Source organism: Diadema setosum, chromosome 1 (genome assembly GCF_964275005.1).
Source record: "Diadema setosum chromosome 1, eeDiaSeto1, whole genome shotgun sequence".
Classification (NCBI taxonomy): Eukaryota; Metazoa; Echinodermata; class Echinoidea; order Diadematoida; family Diadematidae; genus Diadema; species Diadema setosum.
The window spans coordinates 39,742,044-39,767,907 of NC_092685.1; the positions used below are offsets into that span (position 1 = coordinate 39,742,044).

A 25,864-nucleotide genomic window follows, 5' to 3' on the forward strand; every position below is an offset into this window, starting at 1 on the left:
ACTAAAATACTTTCAGAGATGAAGAATAGTTTGCAAACCAGAGTCACTTGCTGATAAAGCATACACAAAAGGCATGGGGTAAATTGCCAATTATTCATATGTTTGGGTAAATTAACACATACTTAGAAACAATCAAGTTAAGTAAACCTTGAAATTGTACCACTTTTGGAAAATGTATACAATAATGGATTCCCATTATGTTTGCTTGTCTTTTGCCTACAAGCATAATGTAACTATTGACAGATTATATTTGTTTTGTTGTTTACCTTCGGTATACACGGTACTAAAAGCAGTATAGATTCAGACATGCTTATGTTGTGGCAATAACAACTACAACGTGTATGTCCTGGTTTTTAGAAACATACTTGTAGTGCTCTTGCATTATATGAATAAAAGTCGCCAACTGTATCAACTTTACCAGCAAGTTTCTATGCAGGTATTTGGTGTACATGCAAGTGTATTAGAATGTCAACTCCAATATCATGTGCGAGCCTTCATGTTACACCTAATAAGAGCTATACCAGTATTATAAACTCACATCACCACTGCCTGCACACACACACACACACACACACACACACACCATTGCATTTTACACTTTCTTCCTTGCTCAAATTAAATTACCCATCTTCCATAAATAGATCACACATAAAAGACTGGCATGTGTATTTTCATAAGTTTTTTTTTTTCTTTAATAACTTGAACTGATACATTTCCTCACTGTATCAGAAGTATGTGACAGAGAACTTGAAAGTCATTCACTGCAATACAATGTGATCAAAACTTTTTTTTTTTTTTTTTTTTTTTTTTGAGGGGGGGGGGGGGTGAGGGGGCAAACTGGAAAGTGAATATTCAGCTTTTGAAGTTACAAATAATATTCAGTGGACCATCCTAAACACTTAATTTGGACCAAGATGATCACTTATCTCAAGTGGAAGTCTCAGTAGCTTGGATGTGCAGTAGACTACAAAGAAAATGCAGGAATGAGGACATAAATGAAAAAGCACACATTTATAACTCTATTATTGTTGACATCGCAAATACCTTTTCAACTTTATGTTTCCACAGATATATATATATATATGTATTATATATATGTTATAATAACAAATTACACATGGAGATCTCTCATTAGATGGTATCATATTCCCAAAGCTTACAACTTCTGGTAAACAAAATTTCTGATGTGGTTACACATTTCCATCTTGGCATGTTCTCTGTGGGAGACTAAACTTGCTCATTAATTTGATCCTGTGGTGCTTTCCTGCATTGCAGATTGGAAATTAACTTGTCCTTCTTTTCGTAATTGGCATCACCCTCCTAACGGTCCTGACATCACATGAGCAGTTTTCAAGACAAAACCTTTGAATCTATGCTTCGTTTATGTGGGCAGCTGACATTATTGTCACATCCATGTCACACTTGAAACAACACATGCAAGCACAAATCCACACCGATGATGCTCTATAGCACCATTAAAGGGGATGGCTAGTAACCGATCAGTGGGAATCAGTGGGAATGCTGAGGGATGATTGTTCCAATCCTTGTGGGATTTATTTAAGAGTACATTATATATCTACTCTTGTGTGAAAATTATTTGCTTCAGAACGGTCTCATATTCAAGTAATGTGCAGATTAATGCCCCGTCACTGACCAGGGACGCTTACCTGGAAACATTAAACTGCACATTACTTGAATATGAGACCATTTTGAAGCAAATAATTTTCACACAAGAATAGATATATAGCGTACTCTTAAATGAATCCCACATGGATTGGAACAATCATCCTCCAGCATTCCCACTGATTCCCACTGATCAGTTACTAGCCATCCCCTTTAAGTGTACGAGTGTACATGAAGTCATATGAGTGTTCCCTACATCGTCATGGGAAGAAGGCTAGGTTGAATTCTTCCAAGGTTGAACGCAAGCGCAACATGTCATGCAAGACATGCAAACATGAAATTACATGTACTTTACATGATATTCCAAGGGCAGCAGATGACTTGTGAAACACTACTTCCCTCACACGCTCACACTTCCTTGGGTATGACATCATTCCCATATACAGGCAAATTGCAAAAATCTCCGCTGGCAGTGCTGTTGCTTATTAGTTGTACATCTCGTACGTGTATTGCTCTGTGTGGGTCGCATCAAAGGACACTGATATGGAGTCAATCTCCAGCGCGAACTCCCCGTCAACGGCGTCAGCCATTGTCAGACCGATGGCAGTGACCGACTCAAGGTCAGGAGGAGTCTGCTTGTCCTGGACACGGCCTTTGCTGGACATGAAGAACTTGGTGAAGGGTATCTGAGGCAGAAAGAAGGGGGACATGTATGAGACTCTGTGATACACAAATACATTTATATTTGTACAGTGGACTAGGTATAATGAAAAAAACTGATACACGTATAACAAACTCCTTCCAAAACATCTTCTCTTGCCCCCATAATTCAAAGTTTCTTTGTATTTTATTGTTTTGCGAACCAAGACAGCACAATTTTGTTTTATCAAAATAATTTCACTAATTGATCCAAACGAGTTTGTTTTCACAAGACTCCACCGTACATTAAATGAGTACAGAGTAATGAACCTCATAGTTGAAACTTAATTATCACCAAGGAGAATGCTAAAAGAAAAAAAGAGAAATGATGTTATGGGTCCATAAGATACAATATGCAGCAGGTGCAACCTTTCTGCAAGGTGTGCAAGGGCTCTGTAGAAGTTGGACAAATGCCAAGACTGAATATTAAAATGACACAAGGGCATCTAAACTGATCTCTATAAACAAATTGTCGTCTTGGGTCAGATGAATGAAATTATTTGCATACTGCTCATGAATTTGTTCTGTGTAGGATGACTTCCCCTTGTCCCATTTTGCTCAAATCTGCACATCCTTATCTCTGCAATACCACTGAAATCATTCAAGTGTTCTCACCGAGGGAATTTAGTGAATGGAACCTTCTTACATGGCACAAACTTGGAAGTTTTAGCTAAAGCCTGATGTCTTTCCAATGAGACTGGACAAGTCACTTCTCTTACCGATACATCCTGCCAGTACGGGCCGCCCCTTGTGAACATGAAGTAGCTCCAAACATCATCATGCGTGTCTGTGAAATAACCCTTGATTATAAGATTCACCATATACGCCCGGCCGTCGCCCCTGACCCTCATCCGCAACACGTTGAATGGAGACAGATCAAACGAAAGCTTTCTGTTGAAGGACCCCTGCAGCAGACACACAAAAAAATTGATATTTCCAGCAAAGGGCAAACTGAAAGGGAATACAGTAATTCCCTCAGCAAACTGCAGAGTATTACAGCAATTTGTGAAATCCACAACATCTAAATACTAATTCCTCTTCCTTGGAAGATGGGGGGGGGGGAGGATATCACCTCTTAGTGTCACTTGCTATCATACTCAAATCCTGTAGCAAATCTACTTTGACTTCTGCAATTTATAGATTTTTACTGAATTACACACTAACTGTACTTTGAATGTACTTTATGACAATCATGTTGTACTCTGACAAGAATAACCATACAAATAGAAAAGAAATGAAAATTTGGGGAATGAATGACATATAGAGGTTTTACACTACGTCTATCAATTTATCACTGTACATCAAAATGATATAGAGAGAATTACAAAATATGTACTCTGAGGGGCAGAATCTACTCACATAGACCTGCTTTGATCGAATAGCGCAGTATCCACTCCTCTCAGTTTCTCCGTCGCGGGGTACCTCGGTACACAGGTTACCATGGAAGAGCAGTTTGTTGTTACGGCTGATAGACAGGGCAGCTGTGCTCTTGCCTCCAATATCCTTGTCCGTCTGCACTGTGAAATCGTCCACGCTCTCCGGGCCGCGAAAGTGCCACAGCACTCGATTCTGGTCGAACATGGTATCGAGGTTTGGGCTGCGTAGCTTCGTCATCATCTCCTCCCCCAACATCTTCACATTCCGATTGAAGTACTTGAGTAAACTCTCCCTACGCTGTGTACTTTGGCCATCTCTGCCATCTGAACTTGTGCTGCTCAACCTGCAACACCCAGCACAGACGGGAGGGGTCCTTCCCCAAAGTTCTAGTGTCCTTCTCCCGAATAAGTGTCTGACAAGAGCAGAGCACTGTCGTTGTAGTAGAACCATGGTGCCCAGTTCTAGGTAGATCTCAACACAAATCTTAATCAACAAATACCATGTGCTTGATTAAACTCCTCTGGATGATTACAGTGAAGTCATTTACATTCAGATTCTATGTCAACATCATGCACTGCTCACCAAAGCAATTTTTTATTTTGTATGCATCCTTCTTCCTGCTGTATTGTGAGCATTTCTTAAACCTGCAAATAAGAAAATGAAAAAGGAGTAAGACAAAAAAAAAAAAAAAAGAAGATGAAGCATGGCCCTGGAGGGCGGAAGAACTAGAAAGGAAATAGATTTAAAACTTAATACAAAACATTCACTCATTCTAACCAGTATGATAATAATGCGTATGAAATTGTTCAGACAGAAAATTTGTCTGTTTTTTTTTTTTTTTTTTTTTTTTTACTTTATGGCCCTCCTCTGTAAAGAGGGGATCCCATGAAGCCAGATGTAGTCTCCGTGGAGTATATCCCTGACCCCGACAAGAAGATAAAGACCTGATCTTTCGGTCAAGAAATTGCTATGAAAAATTCACTCTGTACAATCACACAAACCAGTAAGATACTGCACTGGGTTTTTAAATGGGTCCCTATGGGACCCCTATGGGACCCCTTAACCTTGCCATACCACATTACCTGCAGAAATGTACTACATACCATGACTGACCGTAATAGCGAGGTGTGGCCTTCAAGGTAAATTCAAGGTAAATTCAATGGAAATAGATTGTACACTTTTTACTGCTCATGTCTTGAGTCTTTATAGTCTTCAAAATACTCTTATCTCTTTTTAATTTCATCTTATTTAACCTCCACCACCATACAAGTAGGGTCATGTTACAGTTTATTTTCACACTGTTCAGACATGCATTTTGCATACTAAACACTTTTGACCCGTTGTAAACTTGTTAGACTTGTTTAATCCAACCAAGTGTAAACCATGAAAGTAGCCTGACCCTGAAAGACAACCCCACCAAACCACATAGCCTATTAATGTTGGTGTCATTGACACCAAGTTAGTAATAAAGTACTCTCCGCATAATTGGGTAGGCTCGAGCAGAGTGTTTCTTGCCTGATTAAGCAGAGTACCCGATTAACAGAAGAACACCTCTCAGTCACAATTGACAAACACAATGTGTATGGACATGCATTGTACATTGTACACTGCACCAAACACCTACCCTGTATGCTTAACACGCGTGCTTGCACATCACAGTATACATACCTTACACTTGCTCAGTCACGAGCATTAATTTACTTTCTTTTATAAATAATGGTCAAATATGTCTTCAGAAAACTTTGTCGTTTGACTATAGATCTGTACATGTATACGGACTCCTCGCTATTAGAATTACACGCAGGCGTTTTCTGAAATGAACACGTTTCTTTGCATGCATTAGTCACGTAGAACGTCGGGTTACTTTTTGAGAAGTGACTGGGGAAAAGCAAATGGAGCTGGTGCATGGCCTGATTTTCATTGCAAACTTCTTGTATCTTTTGTGAATGTTGTTGCGGAGAGAGGGAGGAGCGCAAGTGTGTTCAGCTCCTGTCTCGAAGTGTCTGTCTACAATGCAATTGTGAGTGGCAGCTACATGTGTAACAATGTTCGTTGGCAAGTTGGTACTGGTACATGTGTTTTCATGTTTGATCACTCCCCAAATGATCGGTCTCCTTTGCAAATTAAGCAGAGAATGCGATTAGCCATGGAAATTTTGACATTCATGACTTCCTAAAGACAAAAGTGTTATAAATTTATCTGCGATAAAATGTGGGTAGAAATTAGATTAGAAGAAAATTATTTACCCATTTATGCAGAGAGGCAACCCGATTATCACAGGCAATTTCAATGTGCATTGGAACTGATTTTGACATTACCCAATAAAATGGAGTATCCGTTGAAGCGATACCCGATTACGCGGAGAGTACCAGGTACTGTACTATTCTGCCCTACTTTGGCAAAAGGAAGCAAGTGACATACCATCCGAATTTGAGTTATTGATGTTTTCATAATTCACATAATGAGCTCTTCTTCAGGGCCAAATTTCATGCAGAGGCACTCATCCTACTATTTAATATTAAAAGATATACATCTAGCTATGTTAAATAAGACATCAATCATCAGCAATCAGTGTAAATGAGACACATTTTGCTCTTTTACAAGAAATGTCACTTTTGTCACTTGCTTCCTTTTGCCAAAGTAGGGAAGTATTCATGTCAAGCTGGGTGGAGGAGAAAGAGGAAATAAATTTTACAAACAAATTACAGTGGAATCTTTATCTAAATTTACTACATGTAGATACTCTAGGCTCTAGAAGCTAGACCTTGTTCTATGGCTATGCTGTTAGTGTTAGTACTTCTAGCATTGTCTAGGCACTAAACGGTTAGCTAGCAGGGTTTAGCTCTAACATTAGTCATTACCATTAGTACGTGTATACGGCATTAGAAAGATTTTTGAGGTAAGTTTCTCTAAACCAGCAACCAGGATCCCAAGGAAATACCCTTAATTTCATAAAGAGGAATTTTCCTCACTGCTCCCCCTTTATTAAATTGTTCTAAAATCTCTGGAAATACTTACCAATCTCTCAGATCTCAACACTTTGCAGCAATATTTTGCACGTCCCCACGTGTTGCGTAATTTAGGTACAGTAATGGTAGGCTGAAAACAGTACAGTTACCGACCGGACCGGCCGCGGTAGTTAGCTAGCTAGGCACAGCAATATAGCACAGCAATGCGTGCACTCACACTATGACTGCACTTCTGACTTGAGCGCGAGAGCGATGTGATGTGACGTCCACACGCACGCTGCATGTTTTGTGTTACCGGTGTGTACAGTACGTAGGTGCAGGGAGGTGGAACCCTCCCTGGTAGGTGTAGGATTTTAGGATTTTGTGCTGTGTGATGTGCATCGGGCCGGGTATACAAGTGTTGCGTTACTCACTGATTGTGCAATGGCGACGATGACAAGGAATCGCTACTCAGCTTCCTATGTTCGCTCATTTTTCTTCATTTTGCAGCGTTTTTCTTCCTAACTGCGGTCAACCATTGTAATCATGGCGAATTAGGTTCCAGCAGTCGGCGGAGTGTCTTCTGAGAGAAATGAAAGGAAAGTGCAATTCGCCGAACTGTCTCGATACGATAAGCAGAAACGTCAACTTCAGTGTGTGACAATTCAGCCAACATTACAGGGAAAGCAATATTGTGGGACTACGAGATCGAGTAGCTACAGTGCAGTCTTTCCCAGTTCAGTCTGTGCATGTGCCGTACACTTGTACGGTCTGTCTGTGTGTGTCGTGAGTCTGGTCTGTCTGTTTCGCTGCTCCATCATTGCGCAACCCCTTTCCCCAGCATTTGGTGTCTTTCCAGCTTGACCTTCATTTTTTCCCTTTTTTTTCGGTGACCAGGAGACAAGTAACGTACCCTAGAAACATAAGACTACTTTCATCATCATGTCAAAAGCTACAAAGCGGAAACACGTCACGCGGGAAGTGTTAGAAGATTACATTTTACCAGAGGAGAATCAGCAAATCTTGAAGGTTGGTCATTTGAATTACCTTGGAATATTAAAGGTTGTAATGTTAGTGTTGCTTACTGGTATTGATATATTCTTATTTTATATCCTTAAAGGGATGGTACAGTATTGGTGGAGATGAGAATTGGGCTTTTAACTTTTTGCGAGATACCAAGTATAAACTTTAATATGAAGTAGGACCCTAGTAGTAGTAGATCTAGTAGTACAGAGCATACCATTTTAAGAGGAATTCAAAGTTTATTTGATGAAAATCGGGTTTGGAATGACTGAAACATCAAAAAACAAAGTAAAACAAAGCGATCGTAATAAAATGTGGGTCCCACACTTTATTAGAATCTCTCAGTTTTGGATATCTCGGCCATTTCAAAACCAATTTTCATCAAATAAACGTTGAATTCCTCATCATAGAATTACATGCTCTTTCATATTTCATAAGAGGTTTCTCATTATCTCACTAAAAATGTTAGAAACTTGAAATAAGGTCTCAACCAAAACTATACGATCCCTTTAATCAAAAAGTGGTCGATGAGTAGTACACAACGCAACGGTCAAACAATACTCTATAGTGTGTAGGCCCTGTGGCCGAAAACCATTCTGCAGGGAGTGCAGCATTTAAAGTAGGCTCTAATTTTTAATTTTTAGATGTTTAATAGTATGGAACTTAATAGTGTTACAATACCATAGTCTTCAACTATTTATAAAAGAGTTTTAGTTAGATGTTCTTTATGCAAATGATATGTGTTTCTCAATCTCAGATACTCGGAGGCAGGGGGAACAACCTCCACGAGGCTCAGACTTCCTTGGGGGATAAATTCCTCATCAGCATGCCCACCAGATTCCGCAAAAATGTGTGGATCAAGCGAGGTAAGGTACATCTGCTTAGCACAGATGTTTCAGACTGAGATCAAATTTTGGAAAACATATGAACATATTTCAAGAAAGTATGTTTGTTTTCCTTTTCATTGTATTATTATGATTTTTTTTTTTTAATAATGAAGAAAGTTTTAACAAGAGTGGGGGGGGGGGGGGGTGTAAACACCATGCCCCAAGCCAAATGCAAAAGCTGAAATGTAATGTCAATGACTTCACAGGTTGAAAAAATATGCTTGTTTGTTTGTTTTTTATTATTTAAACTTACTTACACACACATCATAACCAATGAAGGAGGCATAAATTTGGTTGATGGGGTCCTCTCAATGGAGCTGGACATTGCAATATTTAGCTCCCTACTACAGTACTCGAGTATTCTTGGCCCCAGTGTTAATGTCCCAATGCAAGGCACTTCCACCTCTAGTCCTTCAAAGGTACTACTGAAAGTGCCAGTACTGCAGTATCTTGGTTGTTTGCTCCTAAAGTGTATTTGAACTGTATCCTTTTAATTGCTATGTAGAATAAAGCCACTCAAACTCAAACTAACAGAAAACGACATAATAGATAAAAAAGAGCTAAAACCAACTGAATTATTAATATTACTATTTTTTCCTGCTATTCACTGTTTTTGTTTAATTTTTCATTAATATTATCTGTGAATCCTTGTACATTGTAAGGGGTATATTTTATTACCTTGTAAAAATTGATGGTAGTTTGTTAAAGATGTGAGGCATCTGTTTTGTCAGTTTACATGTACACAGTAATAACACTTTAAGGGACTAATTATAGCCTCCCATGAAGTTTGCCATAGTTTAATCAAATCTTACATTCATACATATCTGATTGTATGTGTTGAATGTACTACTAATTTGCTCTACTTCAAAATGGTGTAATTTTTGTGTTTTTTTTTAATAAGTCAAAGTCAAATATTTGATTTCAATAATGGTTTGAAGGCTGTGATTTAATATCATCTCTTAATTGAGTACGACACGCTCCAATCAAAATGAAATGCAACTCTACCTGTTGTCTGTTACACAGGAGACTATGTTGTTGCGGACCCCATCGCTGAAGGTGACAAAGTGAAAGCAGAGATTGTAGCCATCCTCTATCCTAAGCAGATCAAGTATATCAAGCATGAGGGCCTTTGGTAAGATCTTCATCATTATACAGTAGCAATATCTGAATGTGTTTTGTGTTGTGCTAGTATAATATTATTCAGTATTGCACTATTTGATACATGTAGATCGTTCTGTATTGTCAGTGTAGAGATGAGATGTTGATGATATGGAAATTCAACATTTAGGGAGTATACAGCTACACATATATCCTTTGTATAAAGGGAAGATGGAATGTTGTATGAAGAAACTCAAGGCATGTACACATTTGTACATCACATGTAGCAGCAACAACAACAACAACAACCCTGAAGTTGTCTTGGTTTTGATATTAGTTGATGTGGATGTCCATGTCATATTTGCATTGGAACAAGTAGATTGAATTTCTTCAGTGACTTGTCTTTCCTTGATTACTGATATTTGTCTCTTTTTTTTTCCCCTTTTTTTTTTGAGGGGTATTCCTGCAACCATACAGTGTAGTAGAAAAGTTCCCCTTCTTATCAAGAAATGTTAAAGTAAAATAGAACTCATTGAATAAGTCCTTTTTAAAGGGACTTGTGTGTTACAGATACAACTAGAAAAGCACTTGGAGAGAGCACATATCTCTGCCAAGCAACTCATTTGCACCCATACACACATTCTGAAAATTGCCCTTATTTCCCAGTAATAGTGTGTCTCATTTTTCCTCATCAGCTTACTGCACACTGTGTCTTGAGCATGTGCTCATTATGCTTATGTACACCTCAGATGCCTACAGCTTGAACTCCGTCATTTGTTGGCTGCATTTGCCAATTAAAACCCTTTTAAATAAATTGAAAAACATTCCTAGATCCAGACGGTGGTCTGGATCACTACCAAATTTCAATCATCCATTTCTTGTGTAGTTATCAACTTTTCTTGTAAGTTTCATCCAAATCTGTTTACAACTTTATGAGTTATTTTTGCAAAGAGACAGACAAACAAACCAACGCAGACAAAGAAGATAACCTTGACAGAGGTAATAATACCCCTGTGATTGGGAGAACATGATTCTTGACTTTTCCATTTGTTAATGTGATTTTTTTTTTTTCAATGAAAACTGGAAAGATTTGTAATTCCCAAGAATAATCTGTCAGAAAGAGTTTGCTTTTCTGAGCTAAATGAATCATGCTAACCTCAGAAATACATCCCTTAATGGAATGGCAGGCATTATTTGCAAATTCAAATTTTAACTACATTTCTACGTGCATGATTACTTATTCTAAGGTCTAAATATGTTTTGTGCAGGCCCGAGGGTTTTGATGCGGAGCCAAACCAGGCCAGAGAATCTGACATCTCTTCAGATGCGGGGGTCGACGGCTTGACCAGACAACTCAATGCTGCAAACTTGTCTGAAGACGGGGAGAAGAGACCGACGGAAGATGGCGACAACCATGAGGAGGTGGAATGCTACGAGGATGAGTACAGCAGTGAAGATAATGACGACGACCTCTTCGTGAACACCAACCGACCGACTGTCACCTATTACTACTCGGAGAGCTCGGAAGAAGAGGATGATGATGATGAGGAGGAGGAGGAGGAGGAGGGGGATGATGAAGGAAATGATGCAGACAATGACAGAAATGAGGGAGATGGTAGTGGTGGTAGCTATGGTGATGACACAGACCGGTAGGCAGACTATGCCGCAAAATTTCATGTTGCCAAGTGAGAAACTCTTCCCGTGGGGGCGAGTATCTTGGTGATGGAAGGGACATGAGAGCATCAGATCACAGACATTTTAGTGATACATATGTTAAGAGAAAGTTATACCATTATCAAAGAGCATACAGTAGTATGAAAGTTGATAAGTTGTCCAATATGACACTTCCTTCAAGTTCATCCTGGCCATTTAACCATGTGATGTGGACTGGTTCTGTGCATAAAGTTACAGCAACTCTTGTTTTATTGGAAAAAAGACAACAACAGCAAACAAACATTGCATTTGTAACTATTTTTCATTGGGACACTGTTTGGAACCTGTCACATCTTGCATGTCAGAAGAAGGCAATTCATTATCAGAGCAGTGTGATGGTGTAGACCTATGGGTACAAAATTGTCGAGGACTACTACATGTATGTGCTAAAGTGACATCACAGTCACATGACCGAGAGAGCTTGGTATGGGATGTTCGCAGGGTGACATATTAAATGACGAACTCCCATTCTGATTCTGCATTGGCTCTCAAATGTCTGATTTTGGTCACACTTTCCATATTGAATCTATTATCTTACAATACAATGTACACATGTATGTATTGCCCATCTTGAAAAAAACAACAACACAAAAACAAACAAACAAACAAACACCCAAAGTGTTAAGGGTAAGTTCTTTTGAAGTACATTGTATAATGTCCATGCTGTGTATCAGACTCTAAAAAATGAGTGTGGTGCTATTGCCATTGAAATATTGTGTGCCATTTTTCTTCTTTTCCTGTGAGCTGTGTGTCACATTCAACAACAGTCCACTGTAGTGAGGAACCTGTGTTTCTTTCATATTGCATTGAACGTAAGGCAGTAAGATTGTGAGACTTCGGATGCATTGCAGCTTTGAAAGCCTTTTGACAGATTGCGTAATGCTAATTAATCGCAGATGAAACACAGCTCTGTTTTACTGTAGATGGGTATTTTTTTTTTTTTTGTGTAAACACATCTCTTTCATAATTGTAGGCAGTCTTTGCATGTGGCCTGAAAAATGCAGAGAGGTTGTACACTGTGAGTGATAGATGACTGAACAAAATGGTGGATTTCATGTGCATGTAGCACAATGGTGCCTGCATTGAAATTGCAGCAGGCCAATGGCCCCACACCTTCCATAGAGTTCTGCGTGGCTGGTTTTAAGGTGGACTCACTGTGGAACCGTACAGTGTCCAAAGCAATCATGTGTGCTACCAGTCCATGATCTGCCAGTAGAGTGAAAGAGCTACAGTCAATGTTGTAAATGTTCTTCTGTATCTTAAGTATTCATGTGAGTTGTATGTTCATTTTAAGTATACTGATGTATGTTTGTGTGATGTTCTTAATGCCATTAAATGCAAATTACAAATGAAATATGGATGTTGTTATTGCACATTTCCTCCACCCCCCAGTATACTCATTGCTTTAGAATACAATATACATGTACAGATGCTTGACCAAGGTTGCATGAATATGTTTGTTTGTTTGTTTGTTTGTTTTTTCAAGCAGGATTCATCGCTGAAATTGATGACACCTCTTGACATACTTTCAGGGTTTAATATCTTTTTTTTTCTAATTATTTTTTGTATATTGTAAAAGATTCTATCAGCAACCCTGACACAGATGCAAAATACAATGTATGTAATGCTTGCATGCGTATGTGTGAGCATGTCGTGTACAGTCGTTCCTGTCTGTAGCAGCCATCCAAGGGAGACGAAAAAGTGACCTTTTATAGACAGTTGGCTGCTTTAAGACAGGCTTGACTTTATTAACAGTTGTATTTATACAGGTGAACCCTGTTAACACACACAGATACAAGATTTCATCAGGGAGGTGTGACAGAGACTCCCTTATATTTTCATCATTGTAAGAAGATTTTCCCACCACAGATTTCTAACATGCATGTCTATGGCACAACTCCCTTGATATAGTGGGCTCACAGTAGGCCTACTTCAGAAACCCACAACAAGGTTTTGTTAGTACAAGGGAATTTTACAGGTGACATTGTCATTATTTCCCATACTTTGTTTATTACATTGAGATTGAATGAAAGATTTTTTTTTTTTTTGGGGGGGGGGGTGGGGGTGATCAAATTTGAAAACACAAGTTGTGAACAAATACATTCTTTTCTTTTTTTTTTCTCACAATATTCTGTTATACACAAAGTTGCAAATGACATGGTTACATTTTTTTTTTTCACAATATTCTGTCAGACACAGTTGCTAACGACAATTCTCTAACCTACGATTGGGGCTTAATATGTCGTGACTATCTTTAGTCCTAAATGTGTGTATTTTACAGCAATGTTTGGGCATCTGTTTTTATTGGATTTAATTATGAGAAATTCTCACAGAGTGAGTATCTCTTTATGATGGGGTTCTATTCACCTGTATAATGATTGGAAGGTGCCACATAAAAAAAAAAACTAGAAAAGCACTCTGAGAGCGCAGACCTCCACCAAGCAGTTACTTTCCACTAATGATCTTGCTCTTCCACAGAGATAAGTGATTTTCACCCACTGAAAAATCACCCGATTTCGCAATATAGAAGCCTTTGCTACGTCATAAACCCTCAGATGCGCGGTGCGCCTCTCCCCAGCAGAAACTAGGCCACGCATTTTAGTGTGCGCATGCAAACCTCAAATACGCGCAGCCTGAACTCCCAAGTTCATTGACCCTACCTGCCAAAATATCAAAATCCTTCATAAATTCCCCCAAAATTCTCGGATCACCACCAAAAGTTAATCGTTTGTTACTTGTGTCATTCTCAACCTTTCCTGCAAGTTTCATCCCAATCCGTTCACTACTTTTTGAGTTATTTTGCACATGGACAAACGAACGAACGAACGAACAAACCAATGGTAACGAAAACATAACCTTCTCCCTTGGCGGAGGTAAAAATGTCTGTCGTACAGTTTTGAATGTGTATAATTATATATATATATATATATATATATATATATATATATATATATATATATATATATATATATACACATGTATTTATATATATGCATTACTAGTTTATTTCTTGATTCTTCGTTGTACATATATATATACACATGTATTTATATATATGCATTACTAGTTTATTTCTTGATTCTTCGTTGTACATATATATATATATATATATATATATTACAAATAGTAATAGCGAAGTCACCATAGAGGAATGCATTAAATGCCAATTGGTTTTTATTCAAAATCCAAATTTTCGGAGGCCTCCCCCTTTGTCAAGGATCATAGCGGATGAAAGTGCTTAAAAATCACTGTAAAGATTTTCAAGCACTTTAATTGCATTTAATGCATTCCTCTATTGTGACTTTGCCATTACTATTACTGCCAATACGCGGAACTAAAATGTTTGGAACAAGATTGAAGAATTTTATATAATTATATAACATATACATATATACAGTATATACTGATATATGTAAATGGAACAGATTACAGCTAAAAATGAACACAAATAAACACCGATATCATTTGTACAGATGTGGTGCAACAACTGTTTATTTTCTTTTCTTTTCTCATAAAACTACAATACATGTACAACAAACGCAAGGACGTCTGACAGTTCTTTTTCTTCTCTTGTCAAGTTCAATATCTATCTTCTTTTTTTCAAATGTATCCTCATTTGTCAAACTGTGAAGGTTGAAGTAAAACATCTACATGATATATATTCATATATATATATAGGAGATGCAGTTCTTAGCTAGTCACCGTTACACACAGATCTAATTGGTATATGAGTCAAAGAAACAGAAAAATCCACTAAGGCAAACATGAACCACAAAGTTATTCGTAAAGTCCGCTAAAGTTTTAGGTCAAAGTAGATGCTACATGCCACAAGTCGTTCACAATAGAAACCTTGCCCTCGTCTGCTTTTTGACCAGCATTGCATAACAAACGCCACCATCTTTCCCGCTCATCTTAATTCATGCGAGTCCACGACGCAAATACAATGTAAAGAAAGAAATGGATCCAAGTTACTCTGTCTCAAATATCGCGCTCAATATCTCTACAAAAATTAATGTTTGTCATAGTGTGCTAGGTGAAGAAACCTAATCAATTGCCGATTATCATTGCAACAGGTCCACAGGTAAACATACAAGAGGAGTGTCATCCAAATTGGCAATGACCATCACTCAAATAATTAGCAATGTAATTGAGCTTCCTTCTTTTTAATCTTCACACATAGATAACAAAGTTCAACAGGACAATATATTTCTCTCCCTCCCTCTCTCTTTCTCCCTCTCCAGAAATGAAAACAAAAACATGAATCTGTATTTACAAATTTTTGTATAATTTATAGCACAATCACTCAAGAGTACATACATCTGCTGCAAAATTTCGACAATTTTTCCCCCGATTTTTAAAATCTCCAGCACCCTTCACATCTACACTGCCATTCGTTTCTGAATGTGTCGCCTGCACACTACACACATGTTCTACCTAGCATTTAACTATGAATGAAAAGTTTAAAAACAGATGCAGCTACCACATCCACAAGTATGCCTGATTTCTGGGTGCTGTCTCTTCTTTGGCAGTCGGTGCCAAATCAGCCGCTGCAGGTCCGTGATATTCTAACGCTACACATCCATGTCTACAAAATTTCGAGTGACGCCGCTTATTCATCTAGGAATGCCTACAAGCTGACAGGATTGATGTTGACACTGCGAAGGATTGGAAAAAACACTTGAGCCATGATGGTCTTTGTACAATGGATATTACTTCTACAGCATCAGCCTCATTGCTCTTTCAATTGACAAGGATGAATTCCCTCAATTTATTGCCCACCAGCTTTGTAAGTCTGGTTTTCCTGTCTTGCATTGACATACTTACCTACTACAATTCTTCATTTGACACTAAACACATTTTTTTTTTTGCTTTTTTGTTTTAGTTTTTTTTTAACTGTAAAGTTTCCGGCAAGTTCGTTGCACTATCTGCATGGACAACATCACATAGCAAATTTGAATGGCATATTTGATTGGTGAAATGCTACGAGTCTATGCTCAGCACACTATGACCTATATTTTTTTTGAAAAGAGATAGAAAAAAAAAATGAGAGAGAAGAAATGGGCTCCTCAAATGGTCAAAATAAGTACACAAACATCATTTCAATCCGTGATATATCACGTTTCTTATTGTAAAAGCTTTCTCATTTACATCTCGGTCCATAAAATATGATTGCACACAAACTTGTTTTCTGTTGCAGCCTCTTTTTTTTTTTCAAAGTTTTCTTTTATACACAAATACAAAACAGACCAACACAATGCTGTATTTTCCCCAAAATGGACATTGTCTCCTTTAGAGTTGTTACACAGGTACTCAAAAACTAAAATCATTCTCCAGTAAAAACAAAAATGAATAATAAATAAATAAAATGAATAAAATAAAGGTGATTACAAGAGCACATAATGCTTATGAGAGATATCAATAACCGATTAGCATGATTTTATCCCCGACCTACATCATCTCATGTATTTACATAAGAACAACAGCAAAAATGAACTTGAGTTAGAAAATAATACTCCAACAATTATCATGATCATAAAAATAGAGTTATCTCTTTGCCAAGTAAGACATTAAATGAAGAAAAAAAATTGAGAAGATAACATCTTCACGTCACAACAAGCAGGACAAGTGAGGACAATAAGATGTACAGGTTACAATACGTGAAATAGTGTATGTGTTATTCTTTAAACCTCTCCCCCATACGCCTTCTTTTATTGATACTGACATTTGCAACAAATCTCACTCTTTTTGACTTATTGCTGTCGGGTGATACAAGTTCACATCACAACTTGATGACTAGCAGACTGCATTGATATGGTGTCCAAAAAAAAAAATCATATCAGAAATCATACTGTGCGCATCTCCCATCAGAAGGTTTCCATGGCAACGTGGATGCATGCAAGATGTTTGCCAGAGCGGCAACAACTTCCCTCCTAAGTTCAACTGTCACCAAATAGAATCTAGAAGTAGTGGTGTGAGATGACTAGCTCTTCACAAGTCATTTGAGTGGGACCAGTCTTTGAATTTGATTTTGTCACAACCCTCCATTCTACTACTATGAATTTGAATCTTGTGTTACACCCCGCCCCCCCCCCCCCCCCCCCTCCTCCTCCTCCTAGCATAGCATCCTCTCTGAACAGAATCCAGTAGTGGTGGGTGGGGGGCATCAACATATTTTCAATAAAATCAGAAAGGTGGGGGTGGGGGGTTGAGCAGAAGTGACATCAATAAAAACAGAAAGACAAATTTTCTCTTTCAAGCCTGAAAGTACCATGCTGGTTTTCAGCTTCTTGACTTGCACCATTCAATGTCCTTTTTTTTTTTTTCGTTAAATACAATTGCACTGAAGGGCAGTAAAAAAAAAACATCATTTTGTGTACACTTTACATCACTGTGACAGCTATCAATCCTTTGGAAAAAAAATATATATATATTTCTTTTATGTAACAGTTTGCCTCATGCAGTAAAGGAAATAAAAAGTGAGAGAAAAAATAGAGGCCCTCATGTTATCTTGAATGTGAGAGTCAAGGAGCAGATGAGACAAAGAATGAGAGAGGAGTATTAACTCTGTGGCTACATAATGTTGAGGAAACAGATCTTTGACTGGCAATCATAAAAAGTGAGGAGGTTGAATGGTTTGTGCATACTTGACTGGCTGTTAGTCGCTGATCCTGGGGGTTTGAACCCAGACCACAATGTGTGAGGTCGCTAAATGATGATTAACACTGCTCTTCTCTACTCTGGTGCGAGAATGCCGTGGGCAAGAGGAAAGGTACGAAGCCTTTTGTGCTTGGATCCCGCGATTTCATCGACAAGAACAGGCAGTGGGAATGCTGCAAAGAGGCTGCAGAGATGGCGTACATTACTGCACCAGAAAGCAATGCATACAGCAGACCAGTGGGTAGGGGTTGGCTAGTGGGCTGGTGAGTGAGTTGGGGATGTGAGGGAGGGGTGAGAGCAGTGGCTGAAAGTTGCAGTGATCACGATCAATCCATCAAATGATTCCTGACATATTGTGCAAAGAGATCTCTGTTCCAACAAATCCGTTGACTCTGCGGGTGCATCTGGCACACGAATGACCCTCACATCAAACTGCGACACTTTCTCAAACGAAAAGAGAGATTTGTGTATGGCAAGAAGTTAGTGCGAACCACAATAAATGATTGCTTTCCCCTTATGCAGTATGTACACATAAGAAGTCCATAAATGATTCTGAATGGCAGTCACATTTTGAAATGCATGATGCTCAAGTAAGAAATCTTGAGCACATCTTGCATGAGGCTACCCTGCTTGCATATCAGACACATGTGATTCTCTAGCAAAGACTGGAGTCTCAAGTCGAGAAAATTTCTTTGTTTGTAGATCTCGACTGTTACAGCAACTCTGTTGAAGACACTCTGATGAGATTACGTTTCGCTGGTAACATCTGAGCATCTCTTTGTCGTGGACCACTTGCATTTTAAAGGGCAAGTATCTGTTCTTTGTCAACTGGGTACTGGCCTACAATTTGATACATGCTAGAATGCTCCTGCAGGAGAAATAAATGTACTCATAAATGTTCAAACAGGAAATGTACCAAGTCAGCTGTGCATTTAGACAAACAAAACCTGTCTTCTTCTTTTCTTTCTTTCTTTCTTTTTTTTTTGTTTTCTTTTTTTTTTTTTGCAGTCTTTTAACCCATTAGGCTTAGCTATAGAAACCAAATTTGCCATGTGTCACTTCTATGGCAAATCACCTTATTTCAAGTGGCAAGGGCTTAGATGTACTTTCGAAAAAGAGTCACAGATATGAAGTGAAAAAGTTAGTATTACTTCTGGTACTCTCGCAAACCACAAATCTTAAACTACCATTGCACTTTGTCTGAATCCCCTATGAAGTAGGTTGTTTAAAGAAATAAAAAGTAGACAAACACATACAAAGATTGCAGGAACTCTAAAAGCAGCATCTAATCTCAGTCCTAGAAGCCATAAGTTGCTGACCCATCTATACTCCCATGTATGCCAAGCGGCCATTGAAGTCTGTTTTTTTTTTCTTTGTGTCTGTATGTTTGTTTTTTTTAATTAAACCTACTTTAGGCTCAGAAGGGCTACTAATATATAATTTTTGATAAAGAGATATGCCCCACTTACCCTGTAGTCATTCAGTGCTCTTTCTACCATGTGTGTGTGTGTGTGTGTGTATTTGTGTATGTGTGTTACTTGTAGGTCATCTGTTCAAATGTGTTCACTTTATATAGAACAAGAAAAAAAAAAACACAAATATTTATGTAGTTGAAACTGCTGGAGAATTACATATTTCAAGATCAATAAGAGGAAATCATTGGAGCCATGTAGTCTAGCTTTGGTAATGTGTCACAGCAGAAATAAGATCAAGGTTGATTTCCCTCGGGCGTCTGTGTCATTATACATTCATATGAAGACAGACAAATTCCAGTCAAAGAAAGAAACAAAAGAGCTGTATAAAGGCAATGTTGTTATTATACAAATGACGCACAGGTCTGAGTGCGTCAGTCAGAATTGTGTGCATAAGGTAACTATGGAATGCTTAACCCACGAGGTGAAGCTGAGTGGGTTTAGGCTAAATTCCATAGTTACCGCATGCACACTATATTCCGACTGACGCACGAAAAGACATGTGCGTCATCTGATTTATAGAATGGGTAATTTTCTTGCCAAAAACCCATTTTTCTATCGTGTTACCCGATGACAAAATTACTGGATGCATTTTCTTTTGGCTTGGCATAGACGAGAGCTCAAAAACCATGAATCAGTTTTTACTGGACGCACGGCCAGCCATGCATCAGTAAATACTGATGCATGGTTGTTTTAGCCAATAGGCGTCTCGTACTGAGTGCGCGAACGCTTGCTTAGTGCGCGAACCTTTGTTACAAGTACGCGTACTCTTGCTACAAGTGCATGATAACATGTTTACCACTGTGACTCAGCGTGCGGCCAGTAAAAATCAACACATAGCTCTCAACCAATGAGATCGCAGGATTCTCGCCACCCATTCTATAACATATTTTGTTTTGTTTTTTCCTTATCTGTAGTCCCTCTGTATTCTTCTCTTTTTCTTTTTGCCCTGTGAAAGCACATCTGATATTTAACATTTGAAAAACATTAGAGTTGCTCCTTTCTCTACAGGTCAGACTTAAATACCCTGTTGAGGACAAAACTGATTTTGCTGTAACACGCATTTCCCAAAGACATCTGCCTGAGTATACCCTGGATTAGTCATCGAGGGGTTAATGGGAACGTATTACAAGAGGACATTTAGATGGCAGGTGTTATCCTGAGGGAACATTGATCTGTATGATACAAGTTCTATTAATACTTCCACACTTTGGGACAGATAAAAAGAAAAGAGTTGGTGGTGTTTACTTGTGAGATGTAACAGAATAAGAACTGATTTTATGGCACTTGGGAGTTGAAAGTGAACTTTTACCCTTGGCAAAGGGGCTACACTCTTCTTTCATCTCTAGGAGTGACACGCCCGAGACTATACATCACACAGGTGTTGAGGTCAAAGGTCAATGTGGATGGCCTCTCCAATATTGAAGGCAAAGATTTCAGCGCGAACCATTTCTCCCCAAATCAACTCTGAAAGCACACATGATATTGTAAACATACACACACATACCTAAACTGCTCTCTACATTATGTTCAGTCAGTCAAAAATAGTCTGTGAGATAGTGCTTCCTTTTAACAAGATCCACTCCGTTCGGGTGGGAAACCGTTTTCCTACGTTCAGAGGCTGCACCGACAGTTTTCCCCGCATCCCCGTGTCAGAAACCGGCAGAAAGTCAAAAAACGTTGTCATCTTGGACAGGATATTGCAACATGCATTTTCGTTAAAAGTCAGTCGATCACACGTATTATGTACACAAACATAAAAAAAAAACATGAGATAAAATGAAAAGAAGATTGCATCTGTGATGGCAAGAAACAGAGAAATACAGCAAGACAACAGCGAATTATTTTATCACATTGGAGGAATTTGAAGAAAACGAAAAACACATCTTTTTTTTTTTTGCCTCCGAGTTCAATAAATAATCCACCATCAATACAAAGAGAGACATCGTATTTCCATTACTACTTATAATGAAATAATATATTCATATTTATAGATTTATATATATTTATATATATTATGATGATATATACACGTTGGCATATTCATTATGTAGTCACATTTGTGCCTTTCCATTGTTTTTGTTTTCCAAATACATATGTACACACATATTACACATTTTCTAGCAGTCAAATCTGCCATATTTTTGAATTTATCATAGTATTTAAAGAACGTCGCTCACACGTGGGATTCCTTGTTCCTCCCATTCATGAGACACGATATTTATAGCTCCCATACACAGCACACACATACACTTACTGTTTTTCGGTTTCTCATCCTTAACAATAGAGTGGCGCCAGGTTCCAGAATGAGATCTACGCAAACATAATAAAGGTCGTGGCACAAATAACCTTCCCATATGTGAACTTTTCTTTTTCTCTCTCCTCTAATTTCATTTTGACTACCAAATTGTGATCATTAAAACTATTCTTGCAAGTACACATGCCAACTTGCTACCTATATTTGCTACAAGCTCACTTGCATGTCATTTTTTTTTTTCCTGTTTTCATATCCTAAGAGATAAATCAGTTCTTTCTCCAGTTAGTTTACTCTTCAGATCTTTGAAATCGTCTAAGTTATTCCCATGTATGCAGGTTAAAAAAAATCACCGTCACAGTTGAAAATCCTCTTTAGTTCCCCTTCACCTAGACCTGCCAAGGTATAAATTCATGAAAAGCATGAACTGACTACATGAAAATATCCCTTTACTTCTGGGCCACTACAATCCATGGACATTTCAGTTGGTTTCTTTCCCTATCTGTGCATTTGTTTAAAAAAAAAAAAGTCCAATTGCCATCATGAATGAGACACAGAGATTCCCATGGTATCAAAAAGTATGAGAAAATAATGGCAAGTCATTCTACAAGACTTTGACTGGATGCGTGAGAAATCACTCCAAAATAGTTTATGTTGGAATTTCTTGGGGTTGGGCATGTTGTGTTCACATATTGGAATGATAAGTGGAAGAATCTGAACTGATTTAACATGATGGATTAGATACTTCTACTCCTCCAGCACGTCTTTATGAGATTCGTCCTCCCCCGGACGCACGCAGACGCCAACGTTCGCGTAGTCGCCATTCAAATTCATCGCACCCTGCAGCTTCTATGAAGCACGTTTCACTGCATACAGAACATGATGAACTCCAAAACTTCTCATGCCTATCTGTTTACACTGGATACAAACTGATAATTTGTTCAGTTATTAGTACCTTTTGTTTGTTTTTATACCAAATGCAATAAGTAGCCCAACAAGATGCTGTTACTGCCTGAAGGCCAATATTACTCTCGGATACCAAGCATGACAATATGCAAGAAGTGATGCTTGTCACAATCGACAAATTCTACAGAAAGTTTATGGAATAGACAAAAAAAAAAATGTGTGCCATAAATGCAGAATACCTTCCTGATTCAATGCACGTGACTATTGCTTGGAGCCTTGATTGATAAAACACAAGCTTATATCCTTTGAAAACACACGGTTACTCAAAATCTGAGTAGTGATGAAAATTATGGCACAATAATCTAAGGACAGATACCACTTATGTGGTGACGATCAGAAAACTCTGAATATTGCATGGATTTCTTTGCTGAGTTGATAGAAATACATACAGGATTGTCACAACGCTTCTGCTTCAAAAACATCCAGACACTTAGAACCCTCATTTTGAAGCGCTTGCCAAGCAATGCGCCCTAGGAATTACAGTTAACACATCAATGATTTCTCCCCTCACACTCACACACCACTTTACATCTGAAACTAACAGAAGAATGTAAAGGTTGCATAATTCTTTGTCAAGACTATTTCATTAGTTCACTATTTCCCCCATAATGATAACTACAAGATCACCCTCTTTTCACTACTACTGCAAACTACGGCATACGGCGTGACGCGGGAACACCACTCAATGTGCAGACTGACGTGGGGAAGGTGTGGCCAACACTACTTATTCTACCTCTAATAAGTCCATTCGATGAGAAAGACATGTGTTTCTGTCTGATGAAGACACATTCCCACTCCTCTTTTTCTCTTTCTCTCTCCTTCCATCTCTCAAAGTTCCCTCTGTCTGCACAAGCCTCGCCTGGCGATTTTCAGACACAAAATGTCGGTGATTGTCGTGAGCGAGCCGCTCTAAACCTCAGCCTCTCCTCCACCTTGCACGTCAGCGCCTTCCTCCACGTTCGTTCAAGTATCTAAGAATTGCTAGAAAAACACCTGTCATTCTTGGCTCTCCTGTGATTCTTGTCTTCCGGATAACTGATGCTGCATGATGAAGACGACGGCCGTCACATACTTTTGTTTTCTCTCCTTTGTTTTTTTTTCTGTGTGTGTTTTCCACTGTGAAAAGATGCCCTGTCGTCAGTCGACCGGTCGGAACGCTGGCTCTAGTCGATGTCCGTGGTGGTGGCCTGGCATTCGTCGGCAGTGGGGCGGGTGTAGGTGAATCCTGAGAACTCGCCCTGGTTGATGGACTCGACAATCTTGCTGGTGATTGGTGTCAGCTTGGGTTCCTCCCTGGTAAAGTCAGTGTCAAAGTTGTTCCAGTCCTTCTTAGTTTTCTGTGGGAGGTGGAAGAGAACATATGGAGCACAAATTAGTAAGAGGGTGACAAGTTCTGGTACACACAGCAGGGCTGCCAACATTAACCCTCCCGAAAAATCAGGGCACAATCGAAAAAGCAATCAGGGAGGTTCTTGTGTGTTACTTGCATCTCAATAGGTAATGATACATCCATCCAAGACATAAAGAACTAGAAAAGCACTCTCACAGTGCAGACTTTTTCCTTCCTTGGCAGAGGTAAATATCTGAATTTTCAGGAAGCCTCCTGCAGGATCAGGGAGAGACGCTGCTGAGCTAACGCAAAATAAATACTGTACCAAGTTTCTAGTATATGGATATACAGAGAGGATTGGAAAAACCCTTGCTTACCAAACGACACAGCTTGAACCATGGATCTTTCTTATTTAAAGCATAGCAATTGATGCATTTGACATGTGATTCTACATCATGTTTGGGCTGGCTTTAATACATGGACTAAAATCAGATGAACTGGATAACAGGGGTTTCATCAATATCAGACCAAAAATAAGGACTGTCTTGGAGTCTTGGAATCTTCGAACAGTGTCACAAACCTTTGTTAAATTTCCTTCTTTGACATTAAGTCAATAGGAGTACAGAGTATCCTTCACAACATATTGACTTTTTAGTGGGAAAGGAGGTTGCAGTCGAATAACCATCCACAAAAGTCATGAATTTCATGATTTTGTGAACAACCCAAAAAATGGGAAGTTACAGGGTCACGTCATCATCGCCTCTTTCAATATGCATGTTTTTGAACTTTCATAACTTTCTTAAGTTATCTCTGAGTTTGATGAAACATACCTCTATCACTCTTCTCATCTCATTTTACTCCATTTATTCAAGTCAACCCAAGCCTGTTTGGATTTGCATTTGAAGCCAAACACCTCGACAAGATTTTAAGACTGGGTATTATGCAAGCAAAGCCCTATCTTCACAGAAGTAACTTGTGCACACTCGAGGAAAGTCTAAAGCAGACCCACATTTGCTTCATCTTTGGTAGCCGCTAAAGCTTTTCAAAAATTACAACTGCTTTTCAAAATTACAACTGATTTTCTTGGCCGCCATTGGTGCAATGAATGGGGTAGGTGGGGGCAAGAGGAAGGAATGAAGGAAAACAAGGACGACGCAGCTTCATGGATTCAGCTGAACTATCATCCTCGAGAAACTTTGCCCATTGGGTGTGACAGGGTAAACACATGGCAGCCTCTAAGATAACTGAAAGAATCCATTTTACTATCCGTGGAGAATACTACAGTGTGCTCGTGTGACTGGAGGACCAAAGGAAACTTACAATCTTGGGGCTTGAAGATGGAAAATGTAGCAGCTTCCAGCAATAACAAAAGAGTCACTTTTTAATGCAACTGATTGACAACTTGCCCTACATCGACATAAATAAGCACCGACTATTCATTGTTTTAGCAGTAGGCATGATAACAATTCATGGGCATACATACTGAGGTTCGACTCGAACCAATCATCTCCTGACTGCTAGACAGGTGTCATATCCACTACACTGCCGAGCTTTCTCCCAAAAGCCAGTGCTAGCTCTTATCCCTTCAGGCAGCGGATACTGCATATCTACTCAAATTTATGAATAAGTGGTGCTTATTTACAATGTACGTCAATGTAGGGCAATTCATCAATCAGTGGCAAGAAAAACAACTCGACACAAAAACTTGTTGACTTGAAGGAATTACTTTCACCCGTATCAGGACAATTACCCCCTGAGGACAATTATCCCCCTTATACTGGTTAGTGATAAGGATAGAGTAAAAATTAGGGTCAGGG

General features: G+C 38.7%; 3 protein-coding genes across 3 annotated transcripts in view; 1 reads left to right on the top strand and 2 right to left on the bottom strand.

Moving 5' to 3' along the window:
• Positions 1–1,761: 1,761 nt before the first annotated feature.
• Positions 1,762–6,783, bottom strand: LOC140230401 (complex I intermediate-associated protein 30, mitochondrial-like). The gene is made up of 4 exons (XM_072310552.1): positions 6,718–6,783; positions 3,682–4,343; positions 3,042–3,227; positions 1,762–2,309 (listed from the first exon to the last, which is right to left on the bottom strand). Exons 2-4 carry the CDS (start codon positions 4,147–4,149, stop codon positions 2,109–2,111), a joined length of 855 nt encoding a protein of 284 aa, XP_072166653.1. The 5' UTR covers positions 4,150–4,343; positions 6,718–6,783; the 3' UTR covers positions 1,762–2,108.
• A 305-nt stretch (positions 6,784–7,088) lies between these two features.
• LOC140230411 (probable RNA-binding protein EIF1AD) lies at positions 7,089–12,722 on the top strand. The gene is made up of 4 exons (XM_072310563.1): positions 7,089–7,676; positions 8,428–8,536; positions 9,581–9,689; positions 10,924–12,722. Exons 1-4 carry the CDS (start codon positions 7,590–7,592, stop codon positions 11,306–11,308), a joined length of 690 nt encoding a protein of 229 aa, XP_072166664.1. The 5' UTR covers positions 7,089–7,589; the 3' UTR covers positions 11,309–12,722.
• Positions 12,723–19,934: 7,212 nt separating this feature from the next.
• Positions 19,935–25,864, bottom strand: part of LOC140236053 (calcium-independent protein kinase C-like) — a 134,243-nt gene continuing 128,313 nt past the window's right edge. Inside the window, exon 15 of the mRNA XM_072316030.1 lies at positions 19,935–24,054. Coding sequence (XP_072172131.1) covers positions 23,881–24,054 — 174 coding nt within the window. The 3' untranslated portion in view covers positions 19,935–23,880. The remainder of the gene's footprint in view (positions 24,055–25,864) is intronic.